Source organism: Chrysemys picta, chromosome 13 (assembly GCF_011386835.1).
Source record: "Chrysemys picta bellii isolate R12L10 chromosome 13, ASM1138683v2, whole genome shotgun sequence".
NCBI classification, from domain to species: Eukaryota; Metazoa; Chordata; order Testudines; family Emydidae; genus Chrysemys; species Chrysemys picta.
In genome coordinates, this window is record NC_088803.1 from 36,949,514 (window position 1) to 36,970,698 (window position 21,185).

Here is a 21,185-nt window from a genome sequence, read left to right on the forward strand (position 1 = left end):
CAGCATCATTACAACATTTGGAGTGGCTGGAGGTCCATATTGTTCTGTATAGCATACGGCACACCATGCTCGTTTCAATATATATAATAAATACTAACAAGTTTTCCCAGTTGTCTTATGATGATACATTCTGAGTCTTGTAAAAAACCTGTGTGGGTGTATTTTGGAGGGGACGGCCTCTACTTCAGCTGCTGCAAACTTCTGGTCTGGAAATCAGAGGGACTCTTTCCAGGGCATTTCAAGCAAGAATATGTTTCCCTCTGAAATCAGAAAGACAGAAGATCAAGCGCTCTAGGTTGTTACAATGAAAACTCCTGCGAGTCTGTAGTCCTAAGCTAGTAACGTCTACTGAGTCACCCTTTTCCCAGTTTGGGAGGAGAAGGAAGGTGAAACTCATCAGCAAGGTTAGTAAAACCAGACAAAATCAGGGCAGAAAGACAAAAATGTTCCTTCTGTTTCTATTCCTCCGCTCCCAAGGCAAGCCAAAGCAAAGGATTAGACATGTGCCGATCCTGCCCAGGGCTCTCTGCTGGCACATGCACGTAGTTAGGCAAATCTGGTGGTTTCAGCTTGTATTTGGCCTCTAGCCAGAGAAAATTAAGATTTCTTTAGGGGATCCCCACATACGGTTGTTGCCATCTCTTGGCAGGCCTTTCCCCACCATTCACATAGCTTATTCTGCAACCTTTGACTCTCCTAAAAACCCTCTCCTGCTCCAGTGCCCTCCTCCCTCTCTCTGCAGGATCTTGCTGACTTTTTCAAAGAGCTAATGATCCACCTTTCTTCCTTCCTTCCCTTCTGTCTTGTCCCCACCTCATCCGCTCATCCACTGACAGCACCTTTGATACTCCGCTTCCCCCACAATATCTCAGCATTTTCTTCAGTGATGCCCTCTGTCCATGGAATGTCCTTCCTCAGCTGGTCCAGGAGCTTCTCCTTATTCAGATCTTCTAAAGACCCTCTGCTACAGAAGCACGTATAGTAAAGCCAACCAGTTGAAAGCCCTTCTTTACCCTTCATGATATGCACTACTCATCACTGGGCAACTGGGCCACTGCTCTTAGCCTATTGTCCTGGTTACTGCTAACACCCCAGTGAAAACGTAGCCCCCTACTGCTCTCCCACTTGCTTGTGGTGGATTCAAAATCCTGTTTGTCTTGTAAAAAATAAAATCCTGGTAACTCTGCAGACATGCTTTTAAACTTGTATTGTTTTGAGCTGCTGGCCCAGAATCACTGCTGTATTCTTGCTCCTGAAAGAGCTGCATTTCAGAGGCAAGTGAAGTATGCAGACACACACAGTCAGATCCTGTCCCTTTTCCAGCTGCTTTGCACAAACAGGCAACCAAGTATTCTCCTGGGAGGGATAGGAATGCCTAGCTAGCTCTCCCTCATCCCCAATCTCACTTAGTGGTGCTGCAGGTGTTAAAATCAGTGGAACTTTTAAAGCATCTTGAGGGCTGCTCTAAGTTATGCCAGGGTCAAACAAATCCTAGGGATCCAAGGAGCACAAAAGAGCCACAACCCTCCTGCACACACCTCCCTTTCGGCAGTGCTGAGCAGAGCTGTGGCGCAATCGGATCTGACCTGCAATATCTAGGCTGGTTTTTGGTTTCACCTTTTCAGAATACTATCTGTCTGATCCTCAGTACCATAGTAGTAGAGTGCTTGTCTGGCTCGGTCTGCACGCTGTGGCCCCAATTCAGCAAAGCACTTAAGCACGGGTTTAAGTGCTTTGCTGAATAGAGATAGGATTACTCCCTTACTTAATCTTAGGCACGTTTTTGAATGCCTTGAATTGGGGCCTGGATTTGCAGCCTTCAAACATCATTGTAAAAGAAAATGTGATTTGTAAGTTACCCTGGCACCTCAGCCAAGAATCTGAAACCTTAAAATGTTTAATTTGGCTTCTCTAACTTCAAAATGACCGAAAAGTTTTTTTTCTAAACATTAGTAAAAGAAAAGTTTCTGCTTCTTGGCTGAGATACTGTGGGCCGACTTTCAGGGCAAAATATTGCTTTTTGAGAAGGGGATTCTAATGGAAAAGCTGAGCACCAAATTCACACATGGTTCTTTTTTTTAAAGATTATAAAAACCAAAAGCTCTTCCAGATGTTTCTCAGCCCAACATGCTACCATTGCTGGTTTTAATCAAAGCACAGATCCAGCAACCATTACTGCTGATTCTCCTGTATGTTATTCAACCCAGAAACTGTTGTCTGCAGTATTAAATAAATAAATAAACCCCGTCATTTCACAGATTGCACTCTCAGATGTCATTTTGTTGAGCCCAAGTTCATCCAGGCTCCCCTGTTTTACTGAAGATTTTCTTTAGATTGTTGGCATAAAATTTTCAAAATGTAGATGTTGTTTTAGCAAGATACACTTGCACACACTGGTAACTGTGTGTGAGAGAGGTAATAGAACTCAAAAGCATAAACTTGCACACACACATACACATTTTACATGCAGTAACTTTTTGCACATGCCAAAATATACAGTTTTAAGAAAAATAGGAGTTGAAACATTTGAAAAAAAAGTGATAAAGAGCAAATACTGGGAAGTGGGATATGACTTTGGTATTATAAAAGCGAGCAGAGGAAAAACAATAGAAAAATCATCAATCAGGCAATGGCTAATGAAATCCCTGAACAATGATGTAATTAGAGTGCATTAATCATTATAAAAGATCCCCCCCCCCTTTAAACATCTGCTCCCATTCACTTGGCAACAATCTGGGCAGTGTCAGGAATAATGGGATTTTGGAGTTCATTGAAGGGTGCATGGTGTTTGAGAAATTGTATAGAGCATCCCAATCTTGGCTGGGATCTGGAACTAAATATTTTTTTCTCCCCTTCCTAATTCTGGTGTAGAGATTTTAAAATATAAATGAGACAGTTGGACATCACTTCACAATGGAATAGAAAGTCTAGTGTTAAGCCTGACAAACATACAGTAACCTAAAGGCTTTGCCGGCGGATTTGTCTAATGGATGCACTTTCAATATTTTAAACTTATCCAGTACATTTCAGGACTCTGCCTTCTGGTCACTGGCATTCTTAAAATACGCAGGGACAGATTCTGCATTGTACTGGGTACAGCAGAGTGGAGTGGTCTGCAAGGGAGTCAGTTACAGCTCCCTAGTTCCGAGGGACTGCTCTAACTTGCACAAGATGACAACAGTTCCCAATGGTTTGCCAGCTTTCTGGAGATAATCAGAGCCTATCACACTCTGGCTAGTCCTCCTTCCCACCTTGGCATGCCCTCTGGACTAGGGATTGCCAAGAGAGAAGTATGGGAGCTAGCTACACCAGCTCTCCAACTGCCAAGGTTTCCCCCACTAGGGAAATCCCCAACTGGGGGGATCACAGGAAATCTCCCCTCCCTTTAAGTTGCTGGAGTGGCACAGAGGAAACTTGCACTATTGTTATGAAAAGCAGCAAAGGGGATATTTCATCTCATAAGCAGTGAGGGAACCCATGTTTGCCTTTGCTCTTGAGCTTGTGCAAGTGAATGTAAGACAATCCAACAGATCATCACACTGCTAACCAAAGGAAAATGTAAAATCTTGTGTGTGTCATGCAAAAATGTAACTGGCTCTCCTGTTATACATTATGAGATTATTATTGTTAATAATGGTGGAACCAGGGTGTATTTCACTGTTTCTTCAAAGTGTGCTGTTTGCCTTTGTCGGGGTAGTTCGCTGGATTGTGTAGGTTAGAGAGTCAGAACTCGTGGTTTTCATTTCCAGCTCTGCCATTGACTCACTTTGTGACCTAGGACAAGTCACTTAGGGAGAGATTTTTAAAGCCAGAGGCCAGTTTTGCACCCACATATAACTCAGATAGCTAGATAAATCTAAATGCAATTGACTGCACAGACAATTATTTGTGGGTGTATTTAACCCCCCCCACACACACACACACATCTTTTGATTTTTGTCTTGCTGTGCTTCAGTTTCCTCGTGTGTAAAACAAGAACAGCATTTAACTTTGCTTGCCAAGCTGTTCTGAGGCTGTGTAAAATGCTTTGAGGTCCTCAAGTGAAAGGGGCAATCCAAATGCAAAGTATTAATACTGTACATGAGAGGTTTTCTTTTTAATAAAAGTATCTGTAAGACACTGCAGTTATGGAGCAGGGGACATACAGATTTGGCCAGTTTCTGCTGATTTCAGTTACCCAGTTTGTGCACAGTTAGGTGGCTTTGCTGAAGCACAAGATTTGATTCTGCACGTGTGGTACTGTACTAGAAGGTAATGGTGTGCGTGGGCAGTCCAGGGAGGCAGATGAGGGGAAGCCAAAGGTGTCAGGTTGGAGGAAGGAAAGGGAGAAGGGGCTGTGAAGATGGAGTTGATGCGGCTGAACATTTTTGGTATCCAAATCCCATGCAAATATTCAAGCTATCTGGTATCCATTGTTGGCACTGTACACATCCCTAATGGATAGATGTATGAATTGATGGGGAGCAGTTGCTGCGTAGTTAGAGTGAGGAGTTTGAAGTTCGAACTCCTGAATTCTGTTTCAGTCTCAGCTTTTTGGTCTTGAGCAACACACTTCGCCTCTCTGTGCCTAGCTTACCCTGGCGTATAACAATATTAACCTACCTCCCAGGGGCTTGTGCTGTTTGTAAAATGATTGGAAGTGCTCAGATGAAAAGTACGTAGTTTATTGTTCTTGATCTCTCCAGGCTGGTCACTTTACATGCTGATATTTTCCCTTAAGCAAAAAAGAAAAGAAAAAAGAATAGACCAAATGGAAGTGCCTAGTCTAGCTTAACAGAAATACAATGTCCAGGCTTCAGATTTGTATGTTGCTAAGTTTTAACTTCATGACATTCTAAGTGTACTGTACTATGCATTTTAATGCCAGTTCCACAGTCGCTGCCACACCATCTGCTGCCTTTATACTACTGAATAGACAGATCCTTATCATGGAGCAGGGAGTTGTCCCGCAGCTGAGTTAGCTGAACAATGTGTTCAGTGGTAAATAGAAAGGTGAGCTGGTTCAGGTCCTGACTTGGGACCCTCCGTATGCTTTTGATCCATTCAAGGCAGTGGGAGCCTTTTGAAGTACCTCTCCTCCCCTCCCCCCACTCCCTATCCACCCCAGCTGTCATCTTCCAGGTTCTGCTCCCTGTCCCTGCTCTGGAACACTTCTGAATCATGCTTTCTCTTAATGCTATAGCCTCTGGGGGACTGGAGTGAGGACAAGCCTGACAAATGGTGCAAGCTGCTTGTATGGCTGCGAAGTACAAAGGAAAAAAAATATTGCAGAGTCTTTGAATCCTTAGGTCTGCATAGTTTGTTTGGGGCCTGAATCAAATGCTACAGAATAAATTGGTGTATTTGACCATGCAAAACAGATTTCTATGGTATCATGTTTTTGTAAACAGTTCAACTTTACCCATTGAGCTCTGGAATTTCTAAGGCCACTGGGTTTCCCTCGTAGGCCACTGGGTTTCTTCAAAGTTCAAAACTTAGGGGAGGTTTCCATGTCTGCACAGGAAACAAGTGGCTTATTCCTACTGCCGATCTTTGTAAGAGATTGATGTCTATGAAACTTATTTTATGTAAAACTGCCTGCACCTTTCTAATGTAACATATGGATGCCTAGTTTTGTCTACCCCGATCACAGTGGCCAAAATTTTCAAACTTAGGTGCCCAAAGTTAAGCACCTAAACCCATAAATAAGTAGCCTAAAATTCCAAAGGTGGCGAGCAACTGTAGTTCAAAGGGAGGTCTTGGGAGTACTTCTGAAAATGTAGGTGCTTGAAGTTAGGCACTTAAGTTTGAAATGTAGTGTTTGGGGGTGTGTGTGTGTGTGTTTTGAGCAATGTTCCTGGTGGTGGTCCTTATTTTATCTGAACTAGTTTATCTGATCTGTTGTTATTACCATTGTGTGAATGTTTTAGATACACATATATCTGGTTTCATCTGAAAACTTGAACCCCACATGACAGCAATTGCTCCTGTGGATTTCCAGCTTAACCAAAGTCAGGTGACTTTCAAGAGAGAGACTGTGCTTGTGGAACTTTGCCACCTGATAGTCAGAACAGCAGAGAGGTTTGGAGTGGCTTTCAGAGAAACATCCAAAAGTTATCATGATTAACCTGGACCTTCGAACCTCTCCCATCACAAGTAATAACTTTCTTCTTGTTGTATCTTAAGGCTGGATAGTATTGTTAACTTCCCTCAGCTTCAATATTCAGCCCTTAATTCTTATTCCCAGAGCCTTATCAGATACCACTGCATACATAAGGAGGCGTGGCTAATACTTAAATATATTGCTTGTTCTGACGGCATTTAAGAGATTCAGAAATTTAATTTTGTGATGGCAAAATCCAGGAAGAGAGGGAAACATTAATCAAATGGGTGTAATCTCCAAGGAAACAAATACTTCATTTTAATTCAGCATTTCCCTTTGATGAAAACTTTGGTGAATGTTATTATGTAGAATTTATATGAATCCTGGGTTTAGGTAATCAGCTTTAATATTTATACTCTTAGGGAAAAAATGGAATCATTAGTAAGCATGCATAATTAATGAATAAATTATATTTTTCCTTTGTTTTCCTTCAGGTATAAGGAAATGCTAGATCTAGTGATATCACCCAGCCTGACAGTAAATAGAGAGTGCCACGATAGACTGAAGCTTAACCTTTCTAACATTTATGCCACGGCTCCAGATGACATAGAAGGTAGGCTGCCTCTTCTGCTTCTGGTTTATTAACTTTAGACTGTTAGCATCAGGGGTATATATAAGAACAAAAGGAACTGACCAGTATGAGGCCTGTGCTTGTAAGAATTAGTCCTTTGATGCAAGAAGCGGTTAAAATTTCTATTTGATGTTTTTGTAACAAGTCCGGTTGTGTTTGAATCTGATTTGAATGCAATTAGAAATGGAATTATAGAGATACATGCACATCAGAATAACGTGTGTATAAAAGTGTATTTTAATCAACGCGGGCGGTTTTATTTTTGGCCCCCACCAATCCATCAACCCCTAAGGGCAGCATTAATTTGAACTCCGAGTTCTAGTCGTATTGTTGCTGCTTGGAAGAGAGAAGGGGTGAAAGCCCAGAGGCTGCCGTTCCTAATCAGCCAGAATGCAAATATGAAACATTTTACCAAAGCAGTTGCTGTGCCACAGTTCATGTCGAGCTGAGATCATTGCTGTCATTTCTGAACAGTTAGTCCCCAGCTCTGTGGTCTGGAGTTTCATATTTGGCAGGTACCAAGGACAAATTCTTTCAGTGGTTGAGGCTATGATGGAAACTTATCTACTCTCCTCCTCCTCCCCCTCTCCATCCCCCCGGCCATCTACCCCATTATACTGTTCAAGTGAAGGAAACAGAAGAATGTTAAATCTGTTTTAAAAATTATTGGCAAATGATGCAGCCAAACTAGTTCTCGCCAGTACAATTCCAGCTATTGTTTGCTGTGGTCAGGATCCCTCAGCCTTCCTGTTGGAGCAGAGTTAGCAAAAGGCACTGACTATTATGTTTAACTCTCGTGTTTAACCCTTTATTTGCAGGGTGTTAGAAGCCACTGTATGTTGGCTGTGTATGTTAGAAGCCACATGTTGTATCTGTGTTTGTTGAGCCTTTAGGAATTAAGTTGGATTGAAGCATGTATAGTAATGACCACCAATTCAAAAGGTTTGCTGGAAGGATCAGAATCTATAGGAAATAGGGGAAAGAGGGTCTGGGCTATAGAAAAAGTAAGAATTTATTTTCAGAATATAAATCTAATTGTACTAAAAACTTTCTTGCAGGTAAGTCCAAGCAAATTGCTCATAGTGAAATCGTTGTTGAATCAGGTAAGCCCGACTTTTTTAAAGAGAATCTTTCTCCTATATCTCCTTATCACTAATACATCTTTTTATTGTCTAAATATTTTACAAACATGAAATAATCCTTACAGTCACACCCCAATGAGGTAGGTAAGTATCATCCTCATATTACAGATGGAGAATCTGAGGCAGAGAGGTTAGGGCTGAGATGTTCAAAAAAGCCTCAGGGAATTAGGTGCTCAACTCCAAGGGGGATATCAGATTCCTTTATGTTGCTGTGAGAATCCCACCTTAACCTAAACAATTTGTCCAAGGCCATTGGAGGAGTTATTACTGTTACTTTGTTTCCATCGGTACCCCCCCATGCAGTATGTGCTGAACAAACAGATAATGTGCTAGACCCTGCCAGGAAAACATCACATTCTAAAATATGAGAGGTACAGGCAGACTAATGAAGGGTAGGACAAAAAGGGAACGAAGTATAAAGTAGTCAAGGTGGTGATTAGATGCATCACTAAATACAATGTCAGGTAGCCCAATGGTTTTCCTTTTTAAAAGGCATACGACCTGATTCAACAGTTACTTTGCCATTATCAGCTGACAAGTGTCTCCTAGACATCACGGTAGACCTGGTCCTTTAGGGTGGATTTGGATGTGGAGAGGGTACTGATCTGTGGGTTACCAGAGGAAGAGCTTTCTATGTGTAACCGATAGCCTGGAAGAAGATATGCAGATGGTTGTGGGGGCAGTGAACTAACAGAGGGGTGAAATCCTGGCCCCATTGAAGTGAATGGGAGTTTTGCCATTGACTTCAATGGAATCAGGATTTCACTCACTGTGTCAAGGGTGACATAACTGGCAGAGGGAAGCGGATTAGGGGAGGTGTGGAGGATGGTAGGGAGGAGTAGAATCAGGAAGGGCTCTGAAGGGAAGGACAAGAAGCTGAATTAGATGCAGAAGAGGTTGGGGAGAAAGTGGCACATAGTGGAGTAGGGATTCAAAGAGGGAGGTGATACAGTCCGAGCAATTATCAAGGAATATGATCTCAGGAGCTATGTTTGTTATGTCCTGGATAGTGGAGAGGGCAGGTGATGTGTCAGGGAAACCAGAAGGAAAGAGGTTACAGTAATCAAACTGGGGGTTTGAAAGGCATAGAAAAAAAAAAGAATGTCTCATAGACATTGTGTGGGAAGGAAGTGGGAGAATCTGGGCATGTCTTCAGTGTGTGGGACAAGAGAGAGAGAGCAGTCAAAGATGACTTCCAGGTTTCAGGCCTGAATAATAGGGTGTTGTGACAGCAAATGAGAAGAATAGGTGCCTTAGCATCTCTGGAAAGAGGCAGCTTTTCTTTAGATGCCTAAATATGGCAATAAGGACTTAAATATAGTCACTTAAGCTTTAAACTAGTTGACTTCTAACTTCTATAAAAACATTGACACAAATATATAAATAGACAGATGAGTAAATAATAAATAATTTGTATAAATTTTGTGAATGTTGATTTTTTGAGTAAACTTTTCTTAGACTATTCGAAACTTTGACCAAAAAAGGGATGAATTTTTTTGCAAAAATGTTCATAGAAATGTTCCCATCTTTTGATCAGCTCTAATAAATAATTATTTTTCAGGAAATGCATCTGTTTACTCATTTGTAGTAATAATATTATTGAAGGAGAATATACACATTTAAAATTTAGAAAGAGAGAATAATTTCCCTTTTAATTACTATTAATAATAATTTTGTTTATCAAGTACCCATTCCTCTGCTAACATGTTCATGGCTCCCCATAAATAAGGAAACAGAAAAATTACAACAGATAAAAATAAATTTTTATTAAGTCTGTAATTAAAAAATTCCATTGGGTTTAATGCCTTTTTTGTTAATACCTCAATTTAATCCTAATTTTAGGACAAAAATGATAAAACCACATAAACCACCATGAAAAAAGCTGGCGGGGGGGAAGGATAATTTAATTACAAGAAGACAGCTGGAGAGGAGACCGGGAAGGAGGAATCTTTTATATAACATCAAGCTGTATATTTTGGAAATGTTCTCTCTAGATTAATGGAATGACAAGTTACTTGAGCCCATAGGATTATTTCCATATATTTAGATTTTATACATATTTGCATATTTCATTAAATAAAACATGTTTAAAATGTTTAATTCACTAATTTTTGCATTGCTGAACACACTGAAGTCGTATCATTTTAGATGACTTCCTAATGAGGATAATTCTCTTGTAGCATTGCGGGTATGTCCTAGCTCAGTGGTTCCCAAACTTGTTCTGCCGCTTGTGCAGGGAAAGCCCCTGGCGGTCCGGGCCGGTTTGTGTACCTGCCGCGTTTGCGGTTCGCTGCTCCAGGCCAATGGGAGCTGCTGGAAGTAGCGGCCAGTACGTCCCAAGCTCCAGTACAAGGAGAGATGAAAACTTAAAGAACCTTTGTCCTGATGCATTTAAAGAAAGTGAGACACTGAATGGTGGGAATACAAAAGAAATTTTAAAGGCAGAACATGGTGTTTGTAAATGTCATTTCACAACTGAAGAGGTTGTTTTTGCACCCTTTGTCACATGAGTAGTCCTAGTGATATCATGCATTGCTGAGTAGTCAACATGAGTGGTGGTAGTGAAATCACTGGGACTGCTGATGGCTGCAGAACTGGGCCTACCATCATTATGTGGCTCCATACCTATATCAAGAAAAACCTGGTAGATTCATCAATCAGTTGATAGGTTCCTGGGTGCACATAAAGCTGATTTTATCAATTAGCATTAAAATGGAAAGTTACCCTGTCATTTCTCATAATTGCCTTAAAAGTCTTTGAGGATTTCAACACAAATATTGTTCTAGTTATTGTAGACATTTCTGTGTCTAGCAAGGATCAGAACAGTGGCATCGACTTAGCCATATAACAGAATGTTACTGAAAACCAGAGACACTTTAATTTTGTTTTTCAGGTAACAGCAAAGCAGCATCACAGTGTCCTCTCCATCTCTACTCCACAGAGTGAGTATGTCTGACAGCATTCAGGAGAGCTCAAGTCCTGTAGATTATAAACTTTGTTTTGCTGATTAACCATTTTGCAGGGGCCCCTGCAACCTTGAAAAGCCTGAAGAACGTGATCCTTCAGCCTTTGCACCTGTTCTGCTGCAAGTCGCAGGCCAGATCTGCCGTAGGAGCCCCTTGCTGGTATAGCTATATTGGTATCCTATCCCAGCAAAATCACTCCTCGAATAGATGCTGTTATACTGGTGAAGCTTCTCATGCTTTTCCCAGTATAGCTTATTTCACCTCCTTCCCCTCCCCCAAGCCAAATAAACTATACCAAGAAAAGGACAGTTTTAGCAATATGCTATATTAGGGGCTTTTGCCAGCACAGCTATGTCAGTCAGAGAATTCCTCATCACACCTCTGATCAATACAGCTGTGCCTCCAAACATTTGTAGGGTAGACCTGGCCTTAGCCCCAGAAAACCATTTCTTAATCAAGTTGGACAGGAAGTCAGAGAATTGGAGGTTCTCCATACAACTCATTTCTACCCTGGGAATGCAGATCTTATCGTTTTGAACATAGGATCATTTATAAGTGACTATAGAGGAAAATGTGACATTTCAAAGGTGTTCCATGAAACTGGATTGGTTTTGTGACTTTAAAATGAAAGCTGAAAATCACAGATTGTCACTTTTTAAAATTGTTGCAAATATTTCGCGCAGCCCTAGGTTATAGCACTGACCAAAGATTAGGATGGCATTGTGCCCTCTCACTTAGTGATATCTCTGTAGGCCACTGCCAGAAGCAGGGTATTAGAGCAAAACGGTCTGACCCAGTGTGGCATATCTTATATGCCTGTAATATACAGCGTAACACCACGTGTAGCCATTCTAGTCAAATATGTCACTGGTAGATTAGTGAGATTACTCTAGAAAACCATATACGATTAGTATTGCCATAGAGCATCTGTTTTCTTGTTCTGAACAGACATCATCCCCATATAGTGACAGTCCCATCTTTTCCAACAATGGCAACCTATGGACAGACCCAGTACAGTGCAGGAATCCAGCAAGCCGCTACTTATGCTGCATACCCTCCACCAGGACAACCTTATGGAATACCCTCCTACAGTGAGTAATCTTACTTTGTTAGGTTATCTCTAAGAGCTTCTGCTTTCACTAGAGAATGTCTCATCCTTCTGACCCAAAAAGAACATACTTAATGATTAAACCTTCGAGTCAAAAACTCTTTAATTCTGTAGTGAATGGGGTTTTTTTTCCTTTTCTTTTTTGGCTTAGAGAAAAATTCAAATTTGTCAAAAGTTTTAGAAAGACTTTCCTCTGTACTCTCCGGATATTCAGCTCAAGTGGATTGGCACATACTAGCCTGAGTTATAATCCTATAAACTAAGTATGGTTGGACCTGGTCAGTAGCAGAATAGGAGATATCCTGGAAAAATCCTGGTGCTGAAAAGAGTGACAGTAGGGAGTCAGTAGCTGGTGAAGTTTCCTGTGACTCAGTACTGAGCCCAGCCCCCTAGAAAGTGCTTTTCTCTTGGAGGTACCATCTTGGAAATAAGGCTCTGACCACTTGAGACCTTGGGGTAAATCCTCAGCTGGCACAAACTGGCATCGCCTCACTGGACTGCAGTGGGAGCTATGCTGCTTTACATCAGCAGAGGATCCAGACCTGTATGTCCAGTCTTGCAAAATTGCAGGGGGAGGTGGCAAAAAAATGCTACTTTTGTAAACTATGCTTTGCCTCTCTACGTTCCCTATGCAGTTTCAGTTACATGAGCCAGTCTTCATTTCCTTCCTAAAAATGTTGTGTATCATTGATGATACAGAATGGTTGTTACGCTGCAGATGAGTAAATTTAACAAGTGGTGGGTGAAATGATCTCTGTACTACACAATGCTTTGTGATGAGAGATACATTTGCAAGATATTATTATTAAATATTGCATATATAGTCTAAATGTATATACAATAAATGTTTTCAGACATACAGTATAGTAAAGATAATGGAAAGCAGGTTTTTTTCCTGAGGCTGTCTTACCATTTTCAACATCTAAGAATCTGTTCCATCTCCTCTGTGTGTGCAAATTGTAGGGGAGCCAGTCTCCATTCAGTGCAAATTGATGTCATGTGAGATCTATTGGGTGGGTTTGATTATTTTCAGTCACACTGTAAACCCTCAGTAGATCTACTTGCTACTGGAATTGTGCTATTCACATGCTTATAGCATACTCAGAGTTGACTGTAAATAAGACAAAATGATAGAGGGGCCTAAACAACCAAAGTTTGAGTTAGTAATTCAGGTTGGATAAAATTAGAACCACAGCTGAACCATCACCCAAACATAACCAAACATGTTTTTGAGGTTCAAATATATTTTTCACAAAACTGGTTTTCATAGCCCCATGTGGAAATCCCTAAAATCCTACAGGGAAAGACTCTTCCTAGGAAACTTCTTACCCAGTTTTGTAGACCAAAGAGGTTCATGTTGTTTAGCAATGGCTTGGAAAGGGTGGACATCCAGACTTGTGGATGCTTATCCCCAGCTGAAACCGTGAGCCCCTTTTGAGTCGTTCAGTACTACCCAAAACTGCTGTGTGGTTTTGTTTCCAATCCTACAGTCAGTTTTGACAGTCTTTGAGCTCCCATGCCCTTGTTTATTTGGTAAGTACAGTATTGCTTCCCAACATACAGCAGTAAAAACACAAACCTGTTACACAGCTATTGACAGCATTTTTAGTTAAGGAAAACTCAACCTAACAATCTGTGAAAGGCCTGGGTAACAGGGTTGGGAAAGTAAAATCTATCAGGACGATTAGAGGAATGTTTTGAGTTGATTTTCTGGAATTACAAACATAAATGTATCAGCTGGATGGCTTCCAAGGCAAACTCTGAACAGTTGTCCCTGTTAGAGCAGGTGAAAATATGGCCATTTGCTACTGGCTAGCGTCTTTAGGGCACACACATGTCAGGCCCACATACTGCTTATAAATCCTGTAGACGACCTATTACCATCCTTGAACAGTGGTTTCCCTCCCTTGTCCCCACCCTCAATAATATATATGATACTGTATATGAGAAATCCTACCTGGCTGATGACCAAGAACAATGAAGCAGTATTGTTTTTAGACACAAATATAAAACTAGGCCAGTTTCTAGACAAAACAGAGCATTGTGTGGAAATTAATTTGGTGCTAAGTTATTTCACTGTCTGACAACAATTTTTAGACTTCCAGAAAGGCCCAGTCACTGAAGATTAATTGTGGTCGGGGCTGTAATAGGTTGAGTGTTCACATGCATGGTGCTGATGTAATTGAAAAACAAATGTGATGTTATGAAAAACGGCTTCTCTTTGCACTCACCCGCAAACCCCCTAGCAGACAGACTCTACCAGCAATAATGGAGCCTGACACCTACCACAGCCCACGCTCACTCATTGTCCAAACAAATTTCCTGGATTTCAGTATGGAATGTTGTTATCCAGTTGGTAATCTGCATTTAAATTGCATGGATTTCATCTAACATTGATTGTTTCTCCTTAGAAATAAGTGACTTTGTCCCAGGAGAAGCTATTCAGTAAAATTTGCTCCCACCCTCAGTGAGCGCAGACTCACTGTGCTTTCTCAGGGTGAAGGGATTGGCCAAGATAGACAGCAACAGCTTGGTTGGCTGAAGCCATATGAATTTGATGTCGCTTTGGAAGGTTTGCCCAAAAGTGCACAAAAATGGCAACAACTGGGCAGCTCATAAATCCAAGAGCAGACCATCAATAGTCTCTTTGTTTAACCATGGCGCTCAGGGTGTGTTTCGTGACCATATTTTGTTTTGTGCAAATACACATGCAAAGAGGCAGAGGCCAAAAGATTTGTAAAAAAGACACACCTTTCAGCCGTTTACTTTAAAAATACAGCAGCATGATCTCAGCAGGCCCGGGTGATAAAATATCAGACCCTTTCACCACCTGAAAAAGTTCCATCTTACAATGTCAAATTCAGTTAGTGCCGCTCCTCCTGTGATTTGACATGCGTTTTAATTGCCTGATTTTAGTACCAAGGCGATTTTGACTAGGGATTTGTGCATTGCTCAGCTTTACTATTGTCAACTATATGTGACTATCTAGTGTTCACACCTAACTGATATCCCTCCAATATGATCTGTTGGTAAATATTGCGTTATCTCATTCTAAATGGAGCTGATGAAATAATTTAATTTTAAAAACATCTTTCAATCATGAATGTTTACGTGAATAGAAGTTTAACTGAGTTTATTTTACTATAATTCATATGACCACGTTGTTAGCAATTACCAGCATTCTGAGAACCCCTCAGAATGTTCACAACTGCAAAAGTTTAACAAAGTTTGAAGCACCAGTGTTTAGTTGTCCAAAAAAACTTTCTGGAAAGTGGATTACTTATTATTTTCCTGTCTTTAAGTTAGTCATCCATTCAGAGAGCAGAAACTGTATCATGGCAACCAATCACACAATAATGACTACTTAATATAGTTAACACAAATAGTTTGTGGTGAACATATAGGCCAGGGACCGGCAACCTTTGGCACGTGGCTCACCAGGGTAAGCACCCTGGCAGGCCGGGCTGGTTTGTTTATCTGCTGCGTTGGCAGGTTCGGGCGATCATGGCTCCCACTGGCCGTGGTTCGCCACTCCAGGCCAATGGGGGCGGCGGGAAGTGGCGCGGGACTCGGGATGTGCTGGCCACCACTTCCCGCCACCCCCATTGGCCTGGAGCGGCAGACCGCGGCCAATGGGAGCCGCAATCGGCCGAACCTGCCAACACGGCAGGTAAACAAACCGGCCCGGCCCGCGAGGGTGCTTACCCTGGTGAGCCACGTGCCAAAGGTTGCCGATCCCTGATATAGGCCATACATTATTTCAGAAAAATACTTGGCTAACACTAGCGAATAATGAAAATGTTTTCAAAAATTGGGATTTGTTTGCTAATAAAAAAGGTTAAATCCAAACTGAATATTAAAAATCAATAGTTTGATCAGCTCCAACTCTAGCTAAAATGTCATAAGCATTGAAATTTTTTGTTATACCTGTATATGATGAGATCAAGCAGAACCCTAACATTGTGCTTTTGGTTCCTTTTATATCCTCCAAAGGCATCAAAACAGAAGATAGTCTGAGCCATTCTCCAGGACAGAGTGGGTTTCTTAGCTATGGATCCACCTTCAGTACCCCAACAACAGGACAAGCACCGTACACCTACCAGATGCATGGTCAGTATGGCTAGTTTTCTTGCAGTTTATAGTCTACTAAGGCCTGCAGCTTCAAGCACCAGGCAGTAAAATCAGGTTCCATCTGTTGGAAGTATGAAGAAAAACAGGAGAGTACCAAATCGCTGTTGTTTTGATCTGAAATATGCTGAGTGTGGAAGAACCATTTTCAATATTGACAACCCCAAGTTCTCACAGATGATGAGTCAGGCTCCAAAACTCAAATAATCAGATTGGCTTAAAAAGCTTGAGATTTTTACACAGCTTTGGGTCACATTTTCAAGCTTTTCTCGACAATCATGAGGGGAGGGCCAGAAATTTACTCCACTCCCACACACCCTGTAAAACCTGAGTTTCAACCTAATTACTTTGACTCCAGGAACAGGGCTTTAAGAAAAACACCAGATATCATGAGACTCACAAGAATTGGTAACACTGCTTTTTATTTGTTGGTTTCGATGTGGAGTCCTAAGACTCATAAAGTACATTAAAATATTGGAATTTCATTTGTGATTTTTTTGTTAGCCCATTTTTTTGATGCCGTGGAATTTGATTTTTGCTGAACATCTTGGTGCTGTCAGTCAGATACCTGAACTGGGAGTGATGCACTTCCAGCATCTTTCTTGATACTTTATATATTCTGTCTGCTTTATGCTGTGGCATTTGCAGCCCCTGACCTTAGTGAATAGTATTCATTTTCTAATACTTGCTTGTGTCATTCACCAAGAGGATGGGGGATGTGTCCTCATTTTCAAAATCCTTACAGGAAGAAAAAAAAACAGGTGGGGAGGGCAATCTGCACTACAGTTTGGGTTATGCAGTAGCTCTAATAATCTGGATCTAAAAGTGCTTGCCCAGAAAACATTGCTGGAAGTGATGATTAGAGCTAATGTACTGGCAGCTGGAGAGAGGAAATATGCCACAATAATTTCAGTTTTATGTACCAGTGTGCTGTTGCTTTTTACAGTGAGGGGCATAGTGTGTAGGAACTGATTTTGTGTTGCTGATATAAAGTGGGTCACGTCATTCCTATACATGAAGTAATCTAAAATATCCAAGGGGAGAGTAGTTTCATTTTCACTGAGAGTAGTGACACACCACTTTGAGTCCAATATGAAGGTTGCACTGAATTGGACAGGATGAAAAAAATGTATTTTCTCCTCTTTCTCCTCACCTGGAATTTTGTCCTTCACTAGACTTCAGTGCACCTACATTTTAAAGTGCCAGTGACTTCTCTGTGATGTGAAGAATTGTGACTAAATGAAACTAATGAACATTAAGGGACTGAGGACTTGAGGACTTGTGATCTATATACAAAATACTTCTACTGTTTCTTAGACTGTGCAAGCCTCAAAAAGCCAAGGGTGCAGGCTTTGTGGTTATAGAAGGGAAAGGACAAGCAGTTAGAGAGTCAGAACAAACTACTCCAGGATTCAACGGGGAGAGGGAAAGCAAAATACAAATTATGATAATGCTTTGCACTTACCTTGCCCCTTTATCTGAGAGTCTCAACACATTTTAGAAACTTAAACCACAGAAAAGTTAAGTGACTGCCCCAAGGTCACATAATCAGTTAGTGGTGGAGAGGAAAGAGAACCCACATCTTCTGTCTTCCAGTCCTTTCTTTTGCTCTCTAGACTATGGCCCTGTTGTCACCACAGTGCCCTTTTCTGTTTACAGCTAAACTATCCAGGGACGCTCTGCAAAGAAAGAGGAAGGGAATTGTTTTCCTGCCCAACCGGGAAGGGATGGACAGACACACTGAGTATAACTTGTCCTCTGGTCTGCTTTATTTTTGGTTTTAATTTTAAAAAAATCAAGCCCTAAATAGACACACAATCATAAACTGAATTTTTTAAAATTTAGATACAGCAATTATCTATGGAAGTTGGGAAGGGAGAGGTGATCCTGGGCTGAGATGTCATATACTAAGATTATCAGAGCCAGTTTTCATTGTAGGGTGCTACTACTCCCCTTAGAGTAGGTGGGCCAGCAGAAACGGATGAATCCTTAACCACAATAGCACTGGTAGGACATACAGGGGCGCTGGAGGAATTGGCTGTAAACATCAGCCTCATCTAGTACTTGACCCAGAGCCCACTGAATCAACGGAAAGACTCCCATTGACTTAAGTGAACTCTGAATCAGGTTCATACTGAGGCATTTGGAGGAATCCAGAATGAATTTATCAGCTGCTAATCACATCCCTGGAAGCTATATATTTATTCTGTCTGAAATGTAAAGGATTCTTCCTGACCATCCCTGTCACTGAATTAATGGTTGCTTTCACTTTCTCCTTTCTGCATCTCAGTCTTATAATAACTCTGAACAATAAGCATGCTGTTCTGCAGTAAGGACCCTTCTTTCTGCGTATTGTTGGAAAAGCATCCATTTGTTCTTACCACCAGCTCTAGATATGGGAATGTCATGGACTGAGTGCAGCTTCATCTGTGTCAGGAAATGCTGGGTCTGATGTCCCCTTGCAGCAGTAGCAGCTGTACTGTGTCCCAATTAACTTCAGTGAGATTTAGTGGTAATGGCTGTAAAACTGCTATTGACAAAGTACAGGCATTTTCCAATGGTGTCCTGTAAGGCTGGTAATATTCCTGCCCACTTTTTGTTTCCTCGGACCTCTTAGAGGGTCTGCACATGTGCTTTGTATTAGCTACAAAAATCTGACTTGTTTTGGAAGGTACTCATTACTCACTTGGGACCAAAATTTTCAAAGATGGCTGCTCTTTGTGCAATCTGGAGATTTGTATGAGCAAATCTTGTGCACTGTCACTTGTGAATGCAAATACTGGATGCTACTTGTCCAAAACTACTGACACAGGCAAGTAGTGTAAATTATACTTAAAATGAACTGGAAAGAACTTCATGCATGTCTGCACACATAGAAGTTTTTCAAGTGTCCACTGTGTCTACAGTTATATCAGATCATTTCACAATGCTTTATTGCTGTCCCCAGTTGGACAATTTCAGGCAGCCTCTCAAAGCCGGTATTGTAAAAAGAATTTTTATAGTGGCAGGTGCTGGTCCCCAGGAAAATTGTCCAGGAATAAATAAGCTGTTTCCTGTAGTAAACAAACATTTCCCCCTGTCCTAGCTGCTCAGGAGCACAAGGGCTTTAACCAGCTCCCTGTCTCTAAAGTTTATTTACCTTTCCTGAGTGCTGGTGAAAGGTTTGGCTGGGATGCTCTGAGCCTTCCTGCCCCAATTGCTACTGAGGAATGTACACTCCAAGCTTTCCCACGCTAGTGCACCTGGGAGGGAGGGGGTGAGGGCAGATCGTTTTCTCTCCCTGACATTAACAAGTGACTTTCCATGCTCACTCTGTCTCTAGGATCTTATTGGACCTCTGCCCAGCTCAGATCAGTCCTGCTGGTCACCCTGCTGTTGAGCCCACAAAGTGAGTCATGGTGATGGGCTAAAACAGCTGAAAGCACAATTTATTTATTTACTTTTTATAAAGCCTGTGGGGTTCCATGCGGAGCAGATAAAGCACACGACCACTGTGGTTGCAGGCTGAATCCCATTCTGTTTATTGCAAGCTTTCTTTTATAGTTTTTTCTTAACATTACATAACACAATTAGGCTATAACAACACATTTACGGATTGGACAAGAAGGAGAATCATGTGTTTATCACATGTATAGCCCCACACCGATTGGTTCAACCGTTCCTTACATAAGGCCATGATTTGTTTACCTTATCTTATATAATCCTAGACCACCAGGGGACCTTACATAAGGCCATGATTTGTTTACCTGGCAAGTGTCCCATCGTGACCCTTACCTCCTTATGGAACTTTCCATTAGGTTAGTGTAGGGATGATACATCCCCACACCTCCCCCCTTTTTCTTAAATAAGGAACTTTTTAAGAAACGTAATATTACGTAAATGCCCACGAAAACCATTGGGGTGTAAATAAGGATAGCCAATAAGACATGTTTTAAAGGGATCCGCTGGGGTGGCCATGGACAAGCAAAAAGGGCTTCTTGGCCAGTCTGGTTCGCCCAGGTGATCCAAAAATTTTGTCGTGGGTTAACAAAAGGTACAGAGTTTGGACATACAAAGACCCCTGCTCCTATAATAAGGAGTCCGAACATATAGAAGTACAGCATTATTAGGTGTCTAGGCTGTGACAAACAACAAGTGCAAGTCCGGTGCCGCGGGGTCGTCGTTTGGCTTCTGCATGGCGGCGTTCAGTGGCCGGTGCGTGGACACGTTATTCCGTCCAGTGCACCCAATTGCGCAGCCCCACAAACCACAACGAGGACAGGGGGTAGCTACATCATCCGCCGGAGGGATCTTATCCGGTGTTTTTTTCCTATATGTCCTTTTAAAGTTAGATAAGCCTGGCTCCGCCATTTTTTCCAACCTATTTCGCAACTGCTCACCCTGCCCCGGAAACTCCGCCCGGAACTTTGGGGTACAAACATTATTGGTGACAGGAAAGCTGGGCTGGTTCAGGGCTCGCAATGTGTGGGACTGCGGGGTATGGCTCTCACCGGCCAAATGGGACAACTGATTCAGCATGTCCTGTAGCTGAAGGCCCTGTTTGTACATTTCTGCTCGAAATTCTTGTAACTTATCCCCTTCTGGGCTTGAGACCTCCATTTTATCTGCGGGGTCATCCGGTAACGGGACGATACTAGGATCAGCTTCGGGTGCACTGGGGATGAGTGGTATGATAGTGTTCTCACCCCCAAAGAACTTACGGGCTCCCACCGGCAACACATAAGGCGCCTCCTCTTTTGGCCGAAAGAGGTCATTAATGGCCGACTGGACCTTGGCTTCTGCCGCAAGAGTCTCTATTAGTTTCTTAGATTTGCACCATATTTGGCTCAATGACACGGCCTCCTTGTTGCCGTGAGAGACCGACTCCCAGAGGTCAGAGCCTAGACTTTCCCAGACTGCCTTATCAAAGACAGTATCAGGAGTAACAAAAAACCCGCGTCTCTGCCCCCATTTCAACAAACGGGACAACGCGTCAGAGGGAAGCTTCTCTCCCCACTTTTCAGCGATGCGTAATAAAAAATCATGCACCGTCTCCTCCTCTGCAGACAAAGCAGAGCCCATTTTATTAAATGCAGCCGCTTACCTGTGAGCTCACGAATGTCTCTCTCGGACGACCAGGAGCCGGTAT

At 41.9% G+C, this 21,185-nt stretch overlaps 1 protein-coding gene across 13 annotated transcripts in view; it reads left to right on the plus strand.

Moving 5' to 3' along the window:
- Positions 1 to 21,185, plus strand: part of EYA2 (EYA transcriptional coactivator and phosphatase 2) — a 154,335-nt gene that overhangs the window by 47,876 nt on the left and 85,274 nt on the right. For 4 of the 13 annotated variants that reach the window (XM_065566662.1, XM_065566661.1, XM_065566663.1 and 1 more), the window contains exons 2-8: positions 6,577 to 6,695; positions 7,772 to 7,816; positions 10,749 to 10,797; positions 11,770 to 11,912; positions 15,923 to 16,039; positions 17,717 to 17,818; positions 19,380 to 19,445. In XM_065566662.1, the coding sequence (XP_065422734.1) occupies positions 6,587 to 6,695; positions 7,772 to 7,816; positions 10,749 to 10,797; positions 11,770 to 11,912; positions 15,923 to 16,039; positions 17,717 to 17,818; positions 19,380 to 19,445 (631 nt within the window). In that variant the 5' untranslated portion in view covers positions 6,577 to 6,586. Of the gene's footprint in view, positions 1 to 6,116; positions 6,136 to 6,576; positions 6,696 to 7,771; positions 7,817 to 10,748; positions 10,798 to 11,769; positions 11,913 to 15,922; positions 16,040 to 17,716; positions 17,819 to 19,379; positions 19,446 to 21,185 lie in introns of those variants that run through there. The other 9 variants (XM_065566667.1, XM_065566666.1, XM_065566668.1 and 6 more) reach the window with 6 other exon arrangements.